The sequence below is a fragment of the Micropterus dolomieu genome, linkage group LG16 (assembly GCF_021292245.1).
Source record: "Micropterus dolomieu isolate WLL.071019.BEF.003 ecotype Adirondacks linkage group LG16, ASM2129224v1, whole genome shotgun sequence".
NCBI lineage: Eukaryota > Metazoa > Chordata > Actinopteri > Centrarchiformes > Centrarchidae > Micropterus > Micropterus dolomieu.
The window spans coordinates 11,258,898-11,273,648 of NC_060165.1; the positions used below are offsets into that span (position 1 = coordinate 11,258,898).

The 14,751-nt window shown below is 40.4% G+C and overlaps 1 protein-coding gene across 7 annotated transcripts in view; it reads left to right on the top strand.

Annotated features, from left to right (window-relative positions):
- Window positions 1-11,255, top strand: part of nrcama (neuronal cell adhesion molecule a) — a 63,450-nt gene extending 52,195 nt beyond the window's left edge. For 3 of the 7 annotated variants that reach the window (XM_046071913.1, XM_046071916.1, XM_046071914.1), the window contains 7 exons: window positions 1,923-2,130; window positions 2,806-2,928; window positions 3,123-3,299; window positions 4,216-4,281; window positions 5,938-6,069; window positions 6,164-6,242; window positions 7,709-11,255. In XM_046071913.1, coding sequence (XP_045927869.1) covers window positions 1,923-2,130; window positions 2,806-2,928; window positions 3,123-3,299; window positions 4,216-4,281; window positions 5,938-6,069; window positions 6,164-6,242; window positions 7,709-7,943 — 1,020 coding nt within the window. In that variant the 3' untranslated portion in view covers window positions 7,944-11,255. Of the gene's footprint in view, window positions 1-1,922; window positions 2,131-2,805; window positions 2,929-3,122; window positions 3,300-3,489; window positions 3,523-4,215; window positions 4,282-5,051; window positions 5,175-5,330; window positions 5,487-5,937; window positions 6,070-6,163; window positions 6,269-6,352; window positions 6,417-7,708 lie in introns of those variants that run through there. The other 4 variants (XM_046071919.1, XM_046071918.1, XM_046071917.1 and 1 more) reach the window with 4 other exon arrangements.
- Window positions 11,256-14,751: the final 3,496 nt, after the last annotated feature.

Sequence of the window (14,751 nt, forward strand, 5' to 3'; positions counted from 1 at the left end):
CAAGGGGACGGGACAACTCCATCGTATTGAGGGGAGGATGGACGGGGCCATGTATCGTGGAATTCTGGACCAACATCTCCTTCCCTCAGTGAGAGAGCTGAAGATGGGTCGAGGATGGGTGTTTCAGCACGACAACGACCCTAAGCACACCACCAAAGCAACAAAAGAGTGGCTGAAGAAGAAGCACATCAAGGTTCTGGAGTGGCCTAGCCAGTCTCCAGACCTCAATCCAATTGAAAATCTTTGGAGGGAGCTTAAAATTCGAGTTGCCAGGCGACAACCTCGGAACCTGAATGATTTGGAGGCTGTCTGCAGGGAGGAGTGGGCCAACATCCCTGCCGAAATGTGCACAAACCTCGTCACCAACTATAAAAACCGTTTGAAATCTGTGCTGGCCAATAATGGCTTTTCTACAAAATATTAACATGCTGTTTGTCCAGGGGGTCATATACTTGTTTTTCCTCATCAGATGGTTATCAATTTTTAGAAATTCATATGATGTGATTTTCTGGAATTTTCTTTGGGATTCTGTCTTTCACTGTTAGAATGTACATATGATTAAAATTGTAGATTGTTGCATTCTTTGTAAGTGGGCAAACCTGCAAAATTAGCAAGGGGTCAAATACTTTTTTCCCCCACTGTATGTGAACAATAACCCAGCAATACTAATGTATTGGATACTTTGCTCTGTAGTCAACACATTTCAGCACACAGCCCCAGTCAGTGTTTTTACAGAATGCGTGAAAGCACATCCTCTATACTCCACAAATTGACTGCCTCTTTAGCAATTATCCAATGAGGTGCAAACACGTAATGGTAGACTTCTCAGGTGAAATAATATGCACTGTAAAAATAACCAACTACACACAGTATATAGGGAAATAAAACTAAAAAAAACAAAACTAATTTAGCTGCCTATATCAGAGAACACATTGATTCCATTGAAAGGAAACACCCAGTGGTTTATCTTGGCATTTATGTGTTGTAGGTACAACGTCCTCAAAGGTTGGCCATCTATGTGTCTACTCCTCATTAGAAAATTGATAAAGAGTGAGCAATTTTGTAATGTGTGTACATAGATAGGCTTTGCTTTCCTTCATTGTGTAAATGTTTTGCTGAAGGATGAGTGTTGAAATGTGGTTGGAAGTGTAGAAACATTTGCGTCCGTTAGTTGGTCTTTCTGAGTTTTTTTGCACATGTAGCAAAAAATGGAAGCCAGGTGTACTTCAGTAACTCAAGATTAATTTCAGGGTATTTTGTTTCATAAAGTGGCTTTAAAAAAGTCTGACCTATGTTGCCAGTGGACACTTGATCCCTCCAGACACTTGGTCCCCATCAGACATAAACAGAGTTACAATCTAGGACCAACCAAACTGAAACTGTGTTTTATCCAAAATGTTACTCCACTAGTCCTTCAGTACTGCTGCACTGTGACAACAGACGTCAGAGTGAAATGCCAGCACAAATCAAATTTATCACTTTACAGTGTGTAAGTTATTGCCTACTACAGACCTTTATAAATCTTAAGTATCTGCACAGTATTAGTTTAACATGTGTTTCCAAATCCACTGAAAATAAGCTAATAAGTTTGACCCATGGCTGTAGCATCATAGTGAAAGAGACACTTTCACCTATTGCTTTTATTGTAAAAGTAATTGAAATAAATATTTTTTTCTTTTAAACAGATCCCCAGAAATCGTTTCATTTGAATTTGAAGGATGTTAAACAGTATTTCCAACATGTGGTGCTATTATGTTACTTATACTGTACATACTAAGTAGTAACAGTGTAAACTGAAGGAAAAAATGCAACTAAAGTGCACATCAGGCTAATACATTGGTCACCCACCCCTTTAGAAGCTAAAAGAAGTTCAGCCCCCACTGGGCTAATATAAAAATTAACCCCTGGTGTGTTTCCTCTAGGTATACTACCATCGCGAGCGCGGCTTACACGAGACAGAAGGGGAGACAGAGCAGCAGGAGCAGGTTTTGACGTTCAGTGGGAATCGTAGCGAAGGACGTCTGCCAGGCCTCCAGCCTTACAGCCTCTACAACCTCTCCATCAGGGTCCTTAATAGCAAAGGAGAAGGGCCTCCGAGCCCCAGCAAGACATTTGAGACACCTGAGGGAGGTGTGTATGGTTGACGTGGTTGTTCTGCAGGTTTAGAGCATCTTGCATCTAGAAAATTGATAATTTTCATGTCTTGAAAGTCTGTTAGCTTGCATGTAATTCCTTTTTGCCAGACAACGGTTTTGACAATTGTTTATTTTTACTTTTTAACTTTCATTACAGAATAATAGGTTAGGTTACAATGGACAGATACCTTTTGACACACTTAATGTCAGGAACTAGCTCCAAATATTAATTGGGTCACCACTCTTGGAATTTAATTGCACTAAATCAGGCTTTTTAATACATTAAAACCTCTATTTTGTTGTATCTGCCTACTACTAATTCTACGGTTGCTACTACTACTAGCTAGCAGTACGAAACTCCCCAGACTCAACATAGCTACCCCAAACTTACACTAGCCACCACCTAGAGCATCCATAGAAAACATAAACTAAAAAACTCAGCATACCTGTAGCTATATCTTGGTAACCACATAAAACACTATAGCAGCCACCTTGTAATTCCGTAGAAACTGCCTGAAACCCCCTAGCAATGACATGGAAAAGCCCTAACTACTCATACAGGTGTATTTTCCGCTTCACAGCCACTAGCTTGTGTACAATATATTAATTCTCCCACAAATGGTCCTGTGAAATGTACCCACCCTGACTGTGGTTGTGTTTTTGTTTTCAGTCCCAGGGCCTCCTTCCTTTCTGAATGTCATAAACCCTAGTTTGGACTCTCTCACTCTGGAATGGGGCCCACCAATGAACAACAATGGACGCCTCGCTGGATACACACTGAAATACCAACCAGGTGGGCTTACTGGCTGCCTGACACACTGCGTGACGTGTTCTACACAGTATTATGCTGCATTTGTGCAAAGGAAAAAACATTTTGAGCATTCCTAAATTCAGCATATTTTCCTTTAAAATCTCCTATCCTCTTTTAACTCCTTCTCCATCCTCTGCCTTTTCCCCATTGTTCACCCTTTCTCTCTGTCTCTGCAGTCAACAACACCAATGAGCTGGGACCAGTCAAGGTGATGACCTTCTTAGCCAATGAGACCACCACCACCCTGGGCAACCTGAACTCCAGCATGCTCTACAAGTTTTACTTAAGTGCAAAGACAATCAAGGGCTCTGGCCCCATCATCACAGAGGAGGCCTTGACAGTCATGGACACAGGTGAGTTATTTTAGCAGTTTAGGAGGGAAGGTCAAAGTCCTATATCAGTGACATTTAGGCAAACAAAATAGTGTGCAAGAGATTGGGGATCCCTTTGAGCTTAAAAGTACAATGAGGTGACATGAGGTCCTACTGCATTCCACACCTTATATCCCCTTATATCTCTTTCTCTTTTTTCTTTCCTCTGAAGCTCGTACTCAGCCCACTGTAGAGACGGGCAAAGGTAACCCAAGTTTGCCACTGGAAGCCCCTGCATGTTATTCATATCATCAAATATTAGAAGCAGAAAAAGAGCTTAGCATAGATATTGTCTTCAGTTAAATTATCCCTGCATGTTCCTAAGTTAGCATGCCTGAAAACTACCCCGTGTGAGTAGGCAGGATTTAGGTGTGACAGACTTCCATGGCATCTGCAAGCAACCATGCTTGTGTCCTAAAGTTGTAGGAAATAAGTTGTACTTACTGCACGTTAGTTTAAAATTGTTGATTTTTAAAGAATTAGCTGTGCTTGCAATCTTTAGCGCCCTTTTTTTTGCCTTTCTTTAATTGAACATGTTTTCATTAGAAGCCTTGCGCATGATGCTTGGGAATGCTTTTGTTTCAGTCCAGTACTAACACATTTTATATACCTGCTGATGCTATAAACTGATGGATTGCATATATAAATAACTAGGATTTTATTTGAATAATATGCCTGTTGCAGTGCTGCGATTCAGAGTTTTATTAGTGTGGATGCAATGCTGATCCAGGTGCTTTACTTCATTCTGAATCTCAGGACTGAGAGGTGCTGCAACAGGTTTTAATTCAGCGTGTCAGTAGCAACTTTCTCCATAAAACAGTGGCTCTGCAGTCTTCACTGTATGCTGTCTATTGTGGTGTGTATGTGTGTTGTCTCACTCTTTTCCGTATTCTTTCAGGCCCCACAGAGCCCCCTCACCCAACCTTCCCCACCACTCAGTCTCCGCATCCCCCGTTTCACAAGGGTACAAGCACTCCCTGTCTCCCCCCTCTACCTCCCCAAATATCTACCCATATGCTCTGCCCTGCGAAAAATGGTCCATCTCAGCAAAAGAAAGTCTTAAAAACATTAGTTTTATGAATAGGAAAAGAACATTTGGTCAGCAAGGTAACAGTATTAATTGCTCCTATAGTATACATCTTGCTATAATCAGTATCTTAACATATTTAAGTTGATTTCTGTTAAATTTGTCTCATTGTTTTAAGAGGACTGATATAAGTCCTCACTGAGATGGCCATTTTTAGCATCTATACCTTAAAACTAACCTGTTTTCATGTTGTGGCAGGATCTGACTCTAAAGATTACCAAAAATTGGTATGCCAGTGCCATGCATTGTATGGAGGCACATTTTTGTTAAACTGGCATGCTAGGTGGGACAGACAGCCAATTGCCTAATGTTTGTAAATTAGGACTCTGGTCAGTTGTACAGTTTTCTCATAATCTGATCATCAAACTGGTGGAACAGACATGGAGGTGTATTTTTGTTAATAGCTCTGATCATTTCTGTTGGGTATGAACTGCACTAGTAGATTTGCAGGCATCAGCTTTATCCTAAACACTGGTATGGTGTATGATTATTTCTTTAAAATTATTTCAGCTCACTCCTGTACTGAAGATCCCTAGCAGTATTCTAAAGGTTTTATTTCATATTAAGGCATTTTAATGAGTTGGGGAAATTTAGGTGACTGTGTAAAATTAAAGCCCTTGATTTATCTTTCTCTCTTGTGTGCTCAGCGCCACCTGTAGGCCCTGTGTTTGGCAAAGTTAACGCATCCCTATCGGAGGACGGTGCAGTGATCAGTTGGGATTACTTTGGACACCATAAGAATGTATATGTGGAATATATTGTAGAAAACAGTAAGGCTTCACTTTGTATTTGCATCTCAAAATCTCAATCTGAACCCTAATAATTTAACTATTAAAATGAATGTTTAAATACCATCATTTAAATAATACCCCCCCCCCAAAGGCTCCTTGAATCTAATTCCTTTCCCTCCACTACGCCACTTCTAGGTAAGGAGGACTGGAAAAAGGAGTTGGTAAATGGTTCACATTCGCATATGATAAAAGGTTTAAAGCCGGGGATGTCCTATAGGGTGCGTGTGGTAGCTAGAGACCCGGCTGACCTGACGGTCCACAGCACAGATGAAGTGTCGGTGTTGGTGCCAGGTGAGGCGGCATGCCTCAGAATAGATGTCTTTGTATTTATATATTTTTTTGCCTTTCTCATTTTCCCCATCCCCTTTCTGTTATGTCTCATTATCAGAAATTCAACGCTACATTCAGTAGTGTATGGTAGTTAGTTTGCTAGTTAGCGCACAAGCATGCTACCATTAAGGTGGTCTGATGCATGTCAATTAAAATCATTACTAAGAGGTCCATTGTTTTACAGTTTGTCTTTTTGTCTTTTTTTTTTGTCTTTTTTTGTCATGTTTTCAGCGCCTAAATTACCATTACACATTAACCCATTTTTAAACTTTGCTTCAGTGTTTACAGCCTCTGTTAATGTTGAACATGTTGAAGATTCCACCAATTTTACCAGCTTGGGTTGAGAACTGGACTGTTGTGCTTACTGCCTGTCACCATCCTTCCCTCCCTTCCCCTTTCTGTGTGTGTCCAGCTGTACCCAGCCGGCAGGTAGACATTGCCACCCAGGGGTGGTTTATTGGACTGATGTGTGCAATCGCTCTCCTCATCTTGGTCCTTCTCATAGTGTGCTTCATCAAGAGGAACAAGGGTGGTAAATATCCAGGTAATGCGCACATCATCAGTATATACAGTCATTTAAGCTAATTGACATGGATGGATGGAAATGTGAACAATAAAAACCCTTGCGTGATCTACAGTGAAAGAGAAAGAAGATGCCCACCAAGACCCAGAGATCCAGCCAATGAAGGAGGATGATGGGACGTTTGGAGAGTACAGGTGAGAGATGTTCTTCATTCAGAAAGGTTAGAACCACAGCATACAGTAGTGTGTGAGATTTCTTTTCTTTTTTTCATTCATTGTGTCCTGACTCCACTGTTTGAATGTAGAACATTTTACCAGGCTGCAGAGACACTCTCCCCACCAGACTCCATTACCAAACACTCTATAGAGGCAAGGCAAAAAAAAGTACTACTCTTATATGTTGATTTTCATAATGAATGCACACTGGCCCTCTAATCAACACGAGCTTCTTACAATGCAAAATACGTCCATTTTAACAAGCAATCTCATGTCTGGCTAAGTCACTTGTATGCTAACTGTTCTTGACACAAGAGTAAAACAAATTCTATTATGGTGACATAGTTTTTCATCACATTTCATGTTTTCATAAGAATATTGATGATTTTATGACTTCCTTAAGAATTTTGGCCTAAAAGTTGAAGTAAAGTAGTTACTATGGATAAATTAACTTTGTATTTTAACTCAATGTAGATGTCATTGTGCTTTAAGTGTTTTCATATGCATGCTTTGTCTTGTCTGTGTCTTGCGCGTAAAAGAATAGACACTCATTGTGGCTCATGAATTGCTTTTCACGTGTCCTTCCATTCTTTATCTGTGTTTTTTGGCGGGTTTAGGTCTATGGAGAGGTAAGACGAGATGTGGTAAAAGCCAGCATGCAATTCACACAACCTGAAAAACATCTCAAGCTATGTTTCTGACTTAAATTAGGAGGAAGTGCATCAACTTATCTGGTTTTACTATGTCATCATACTCATTGACATAGTCAACACCATAACCACAACCACAACGTTAACACTACGATAAACAATAAAACTGACTGCTTCTACTTCTCTAGCTTCCTTCATTTCATTTATTTTACGAATGCATAGAGCTTGAAAATTGAGTTGAAATGTATTAGATTAGAGCTTGCATATTGACTGAAATAGGAAGTGTTCAGATCAAATGATGGTAACATACTTTATCTTTGGGGAAAAAAAGACTAAAAAATAATAGTGCATTTTGATTATTGCATGTAAACTTAAAGCTTGATTTCATTTCAGAAATTGTATATAAAGGTAAAGTATTGCAAGAGACTGAACAGCACGTATTTGCAAAATGCTCTTAAGCAGTGGTCACTAATCCTAAATCTGAGCACCACCCAGGCTTAAAACAGCACTAACATTATAGCAAATACTATAATACTATAGATGTAGCTTTGCTGCTCCACTGTACAAGTACTATCTAGTATAATGCTTCAGGTATTCCATATATTGTTTATATGTCAACTTAATGTTGCCTCCTCTGGCATTTTACATGATCATTCATGTAAAATGCTAACGCTTGGGTAATAGCCTGCCCTCTGTGTGCACACTAGGGTTTCTGACCACTGCAGAAAAGTTGAACAAACTGCACAAATATTTTCCCAATAACCTTCCCTCCAACCTTTTCCTACCCTTTTATAGTGACACAGAGGACCACAAGCCGCTGAAGGGAAGCAGGACGCCATCCAATGGCACTGTGCGCCGGGACGAGAGCGATGACAGCCTGGTGGATTACGGGGAGGGCGGGGACGGACAGTTCAATGAGGACGGCTCCTTTATTGGACAGTATAGCGGCAAGAAAGAGAAAGACACACACGAAGGCAACGAGAGTTCGGAGGCCCCGTCGCCTGTCAACGCCATGAACTCATTTGTCTAATGACGGCAACAAGGCCGACTGCGATAGTTGCTATGGCCACTCGTTGTCACCCTGGCAAATGTGACCATAGGGACCGTCTCTGTGGTGACAGTTGCTAAGGTGACAGTCATTGTGGACGCCTAGTTCGCTGGCCATCGCCGTGGCTACGTATCACCAAGACTGCTGACCCGCCCTCATCTCCACACCCGCCAGCCCCCTGTCTGACCTCCTCTGATTAACACACACTCAGCATGGCAAAGGCCGACACCACATCCCCCATGAGCATTAGAAGAAGATGCGGAACGAGGGATGTGAGGACTCTGAGAGGAGGGAAGGAGAGAGGAAGCAATATAGAAAAGCAGAAGGAATGTACCAGAAAGAGTTTTTACCACTCAGACTGAGCAGAGGTGTGGCTAAGTGTGTGCGTGTGTGTGTGTGTGTGTGTGTGTGTGTGTGTTAGTGCTATTTGATCTCCTTTGCAAACATACTAAACATGATGTATCCAAATTTATATTTTATCAAAGTACAGTACATGACCCGCAGGCAGGAAAATATGCATTCACTCATAAACATCTGCATGGAGTAAATCACGAATCTATTAAGCATTTTACCATTTTTGTGTCAGTTGTTGCAGAGGTGAGCTGTGTGTTGAGACTGTATATGGTGCACGCCTACTAGCGAGTGGGTATGCCTCTTTTATTGTTTTTTCCACTTAGAAAGTGTTCAGTGGCGTATGATATATACATAGAGAGACAAAATGGCAGCAGTGTCTTTGTGGACCACGCTGTGAAATGTTTAACTCGAAGTAGAAGCTAGCGTATGTCCTTTTGAGACAGATGAACGTTTTGTACATATGTAATAGAATAAGACGAAAGCTAGAGGTCAGTGGTCAGTGATGTCCATTTGTTGTCATTGGAAACCTGGCTGGAAACACTTTGAACTCAATGTTCAGTCACTTATTACACCAGCCAGCCAGCCAAAACTCCCACACTTACTCCAATCTGCTCGTTTGTAGCCTCATGTTTTCTCAACCTTGTTCTGTGCTTGCGGTTTTTTTTTTTGCTTTTCTTTCCCGATCTGTTCCTTTACACCGAGCCTATCCTTCTTGTTACCTAGCACTAACTGAACACAAATGCAGGTGTGATTGATCTAGCGTCAACGTCAAGTGCTTCCCCCCCCGAATCGTGACCACTGTGCACGCCCTCATTTTAGGCCCTCCTGGTATTGTCAGAACTTCCCCAATATTGTATCCAATAGCATTACCACTTACGCATCTGCTATGAATATTGGCAGAAACAAGAGAAAAATATTTTATATGAAGAGGTTTACAGAACGTACACACTGTAGTCTCGAGATATGTAGATGTTGGTGATCAAGAACCTCTCACCATGGTTTCTAGTGCCTTTGTGGAGAACAGTGACTTAGATACATAGAATTTTGTCCCTATTTATTCACAGGACAGACCTGGGCTCAGTGCAGTTCATATAGTTCATGAAATCAGTACATACGGACTACTATCCCACCTTACTCTAATGACAACTTTAAAGGCTACACAAGTGTAAAACACAATAAGCTTTACAGGATTCCACTGATTCATAAGGGAAACTAAGACCCTTGTTGTGAGCTATGTGGTCATTTAGTAACATCCACATGGGCTTCAAATAGCCTACTTGAGTCTTTAAATAGTTTTCAACAGGGCTGAAAACTGTTATAAAATGACCTTTTTCTCAGTTGTACACTGGCATTAGTTAGAATAATTGTTCAGCTATAGATTGTTATGGCCTTGTTGACAATCATATACCCAGTTATCATCAGCCCACATGGTGTACAAGCAGACCACCAAATCACACCATCCAGCTAAGAATTAAAGACTGAGAAAATGCGTGGGATATTAAAATGTGAGGGAAACCTGAGGTCAGAGGAGCACTGGGCGCTCGTGAGATGTCTTCATGTGTTCATTTCAAACACTCTGCTCCTTCATCTCGAGGAGGAGCTGCTGCTCAGCAGCACTAAACTACTGCCAACCTACTCATCAGGTTACTGCCAACAGGAACCAGACTCACCATCTGGCACAGACTTTTAACATAATGGGACATACTGTTACTGGTAGCACTTAGAAATGAAGGAGTCGGAATTTTTTTTGCGTCATGATACTGAATGTGGAAACAAGTGGATCTGTTTATGTAAATGAAAATATTGCTTGTTTCACTGCAAATGGTAAACACACTGGTGACTTTGGTTTATGCATTTAACCTTATATCTGTGTATGTTGTCACGTTCTGAGTGCAGCACTCAGTGAGTTTTCTAATACTGTAAATGAATGAAGCGTGTGTGTGTGTGTGTGTGTGTGTGTGTGTCTGTGTGTGTGTGTGTGGGGGGGGGCAGCACATGCATGCTACTGTGTTACAGCGTGTGTGATGTATACTATCGCTTTCAATTTCCATGGATAACAGTCTAGAATTCTGATGTGTGTCCGACTCTCAACAGGAGATCCAGCACCTTTTTTTTTTTTCAGAGAGCATTTCCACGCCTTATGTTTATCATGACTTGCATCAAGTTTTTAGGTTGCGATGTGTCAGCTTTCCACGTGTAGATATTTTGTTGTATTTTGTAAATAATGGCTTGAATTGAGCGTAGATGTGCTGAGGTTAGAGGTGAGAGCTTGACCTCAATAGGCCCTGCTACATTATGTGTAGGAGGGCAAAATGGCATTGTGTGAGACTATTTACAATTTTCACTCTTTTTATTTGCTGTGAAATTTCTTTTTTTTTGTCAGGTGGATTTGCTAGCTCAAATGTTTAGCCTATCAGGTATCCAAGGAGATTATTAACTTGTGACTGAGCTCTTGTGACACCTGTATTGTTTCTCTGTCTCTGACAGTTCACACACCTTTTTTTCTGTATTTTTTATAAAAAGGCGCACACTTAAACAGGATTTATCACTTCAACCACATCCATGCATCTGGTTTACGAAAACATTACGCTGGAGAAATGTTGTCCTAAACTAGACATTAGGTGAAACTGACATCCTTTTTAAGAGTGTGTATCCCAAAAAAAGAAAGAAGAGAAATCAGAAGAATGGCCAGCATGGACAGATAGGTGGACTGGCACATTAGAGTATGAATACCCTGAAAACAACGTTCTAGTGACTGATGAACATACAGTAGGATATACAGTATATGATATAATATGACATTCTGGTTAATGTTGAAGCTACATGAGAAGCATGAAAGGCTGTCAAAATGGTTTACTCTAAAATATAATATTGCAAAATATTTTGTATTTTAAATGAAGTTTAAAAAAATGAAATAAATGTTGGTTTCAGGATTTCAAATCAGTGATGGTTTTTCTTTGTGGTTGTGTGTGTGTGTGTGTGTGTGTGTGTGGCTCCACCTAGTGTTTAAAATTGGTAATGACATAAAGAGTGTTACCCTGAAATATCAAATAACCAAGAGATAAACCTCCACAGGTTAATCCTCAGAAGATTAAATCTGGACTGTGTGCGCATGTGCTGTCCATCCATCTTTTTATTCTCATCTACTGGAAGAGTTTTGCTGTAGTTTATAGGCTAAATCCCAATCACAACCTAACTTAAATGCAGATTATTAATATGACAATTTCAAGAAGTTCAAATGTCATTTATTTGTCACATGCTCATACCTGCAGTGAGTAACAGAATAAGAGTAAAAATAAGAATGAGAAAAAAAGAAATGAAGGCTAAAAAATCACAGATAAATAAGAAATAAGTTATGCTAGCAGTATTGGCCCATAATGCAAAGGTGGACTATTTATCCTGTAGCTATACCTTTTTAGAAAGGTTACATTGTAGAGGATTAAACCATATTTCATTTCAAATGTCTTGGATCTCTCATTAATAATAGATTGATCTGTGTGTCATTTATGATGCACAGCACATGGTGGGGAGTGAAATATAGTCTGAACACCTTTTCTGTGTTTTCTAATCGTATTTTCCTACTATCAAACTATTTTAATACAATTATATATTCCTGTTAAGACTTATTGAGTGTGTCTGGGCACAGTGACTTATTGTAATTCTTTTACTTGCTGGTGTTAAAAAATAATCAAATAATAGCTGTTAGAGTAATCCATCGTTTTTGCTGTGCACACTTTATTAAAAAATTATAAATGACCATGATAAATGATTTTCCGTGAAGGCTCTATTTCTCCCTGTCTGGGAGCAGCATGATGCTCTGATACTCGCATCTCTCCCATCCTCCCTCTCTCGTGGACCAATCGCAGCCGCATCCTTGCTGCCACCCAGAGGTGCCACTCAGCCGCTTTCCTCCAATGGAAAAGTTCAACTGAACGGGACGCTCCGGCGGGTGGGCTGTGGGACGATGCGGTTCGGGTCCAGGTGTGCCATTCCGACAGTGTAGCCTACTGAAATTTCCCATTCTGCCTCAAAGGTAAGAACGACAACACATGACAGAGTGTGTGCATGAACTAACCGGCTCTTCAGTCTGGACTTAGTGAGGATAAACCAGGGTATGTTCAGCGGACCGGCACTAGAGTACCGCAATGCAGAGCTGTGAATTACCGGTGCCGCTCAGTCGTCATTGGGGTGAAGTGATGTAAGGAGCTGCGCAGTTGCTTTTTTACAGGCTCGTGGTTTTTATGAATGACTGCGACAAAGTGAGCACTGTTTAAGGTTCTAGCTTCTCACTGTGCACTTTTAATCATGTAGAGCACATGCTGAGAAAAGAAAGTGTGTCTGTGGAAACGCAGGGAGGAGACGCAAGGTGAAAGTGTCGGATACTGTATGCGTCAAGGGCGCAGGAAGCTGCTGGGTGCACCATGGCATCCACTTGGTAAACGACTAACTGACGTTGATAGGCAAGAGGACAACACAGTTTTAAATCAAACACTGTTTAAAGATTGAATTCTGCACTATGCTGTCACAAAATCTGTAGCTGTTAAGTCTAAATACATTTATCATTAAGTCTAAAATAATAATAATAATTGTAAATACCGTATTATGATGTACATCCACATATATATCCTCTAAATATCAATTCCCTTGGACTGTAACAGAAAAATACAAAATGTATGAGAACAATTTAACCACGCCCCCTTTAAGATGTCCAGAAAGATGGATCCTTAATTCTCCCCTCACATCCTCAACACTGGGCCTGATTTTATTTCAGGTCTTTCGTTTTGACATATTCAAGCTTCTATGATAGACAGAACACAAACCAATCAAACAAAGCCCATTTTAATCTAGACACCACTAACCCAGTAAACTCAAGATTATTTTTATTCATCCCCTTTTTAAATTTTCAAACATGACTTGAAAGTGATTTTTTTTCTCCTGCGGCCACAAAACTACAGCAAACATGGTTATTCCGGCTGTCACTAGGACAGACACTGGGCTTAATACATGAGCTGACCTAAATTTCTGCTGCTCTGTCCAGAGAGGATCTGTGATGGGATTATTGCGAGAGGAGACGCATGAAAACACACTCTGATGAATTGATTAGAATTAGTGGTAGAACAGATTGCTGCAGCATTAATCTATAAAGCCAAAGCTATAAAAAAAATGTTCTGGAAGCTTGTGTGTTGATGTTTTTTGAATATGTTTGCATAAAGACCCCCATCCAATTTTGGGGGGATCTTGCAGATACAGAAGCGGTCCCGCTTCTTGCTGCTTAAAGACAGTTTGAAGACATTCAACAGTGCAGATGCAGGATAGATGCAGCCAACTGCTAGTGTACTGTGGTGATATTAGTGTTGAGTCATCAGGAGTGCACATGACGAGTCAGTGCTGCAGTCTCTGCATGTGAATGCGCTGGATACTGGGTGTATGCGTCTGCTCTGCCTCCCTCTCTATATTTCTGTGTGGGTGAGGCAAATGTGGCGGGTGAGGCACATGGGAGGTGGCTGTCTGGCAGTTTTTTAGTTCTTATTCTTCTGCCTCTTCTTTCCTTTCTTCTTCTTACATCCAGAATGATTCGGTAAAGGACTGTGAGACTCTCTGACTGCTAGCTAAGTGGAGGACATACGAGCATTTGTGTTCAGATGGTGGCTTCTGTAAACAGCCAAAAAATTTACATCAACATCAACAACATAAAACAGTGTAATTTCTTTTTTAAAACTGATACTAAATAGTATACTAAAGTTTTCCTTTTTGAAATAAAGTTTTTACAAGCTTTTTTACCATTTGCTTTCTTCAATATAATATCACACTATCACATTTCTTTCCCAGAAAAACAGATTTTGGGACACTTACATGTCAAAACCTTTCTAAGCTTTTTTTCTGATTTCCTCTTGATTTCCTGACGCCGATTATGTCCCCTTGGCCCGTGACCTTTAGGCGCTGCAAGTTTATTTGTGTAGTACATTTTAACAACAAGGCAATTCCAAATGCTTTACATAAAACATAAAAGCAATGTAGGGCAATATAAAAATACATTTAAATACAATCTTATAGGAAGATAATTATCATATATAGCCTGAGCTTTTAAGCTGACTGTTAAGTGTAAAGATTTAGTTCAAAGGTCTGTGATGCATAAATAATGTAAACATAGAGGCATGCAGAGCTAGAGTATCCTCATCAGTGAACATAAACTGCAAGAAAACTCTAAAACTTTTGTTCCCTTGGACTGCTGACATTAGTGCATTCCATATTTTCAAACTATATTCAAATACTTACATTACATTTATTCATTTAGCTGACGCTTTTATCCAAAGCGACTTACAATTGCTATACATGTCAGAGGTTGCATGCCTCTGGAGCAACGAGGGGTTAAGTGTCTTGCTCAGGGACACATTGGCAGATGGGTCATAGTGGGGGATTGAACCCGAGTCTCTCA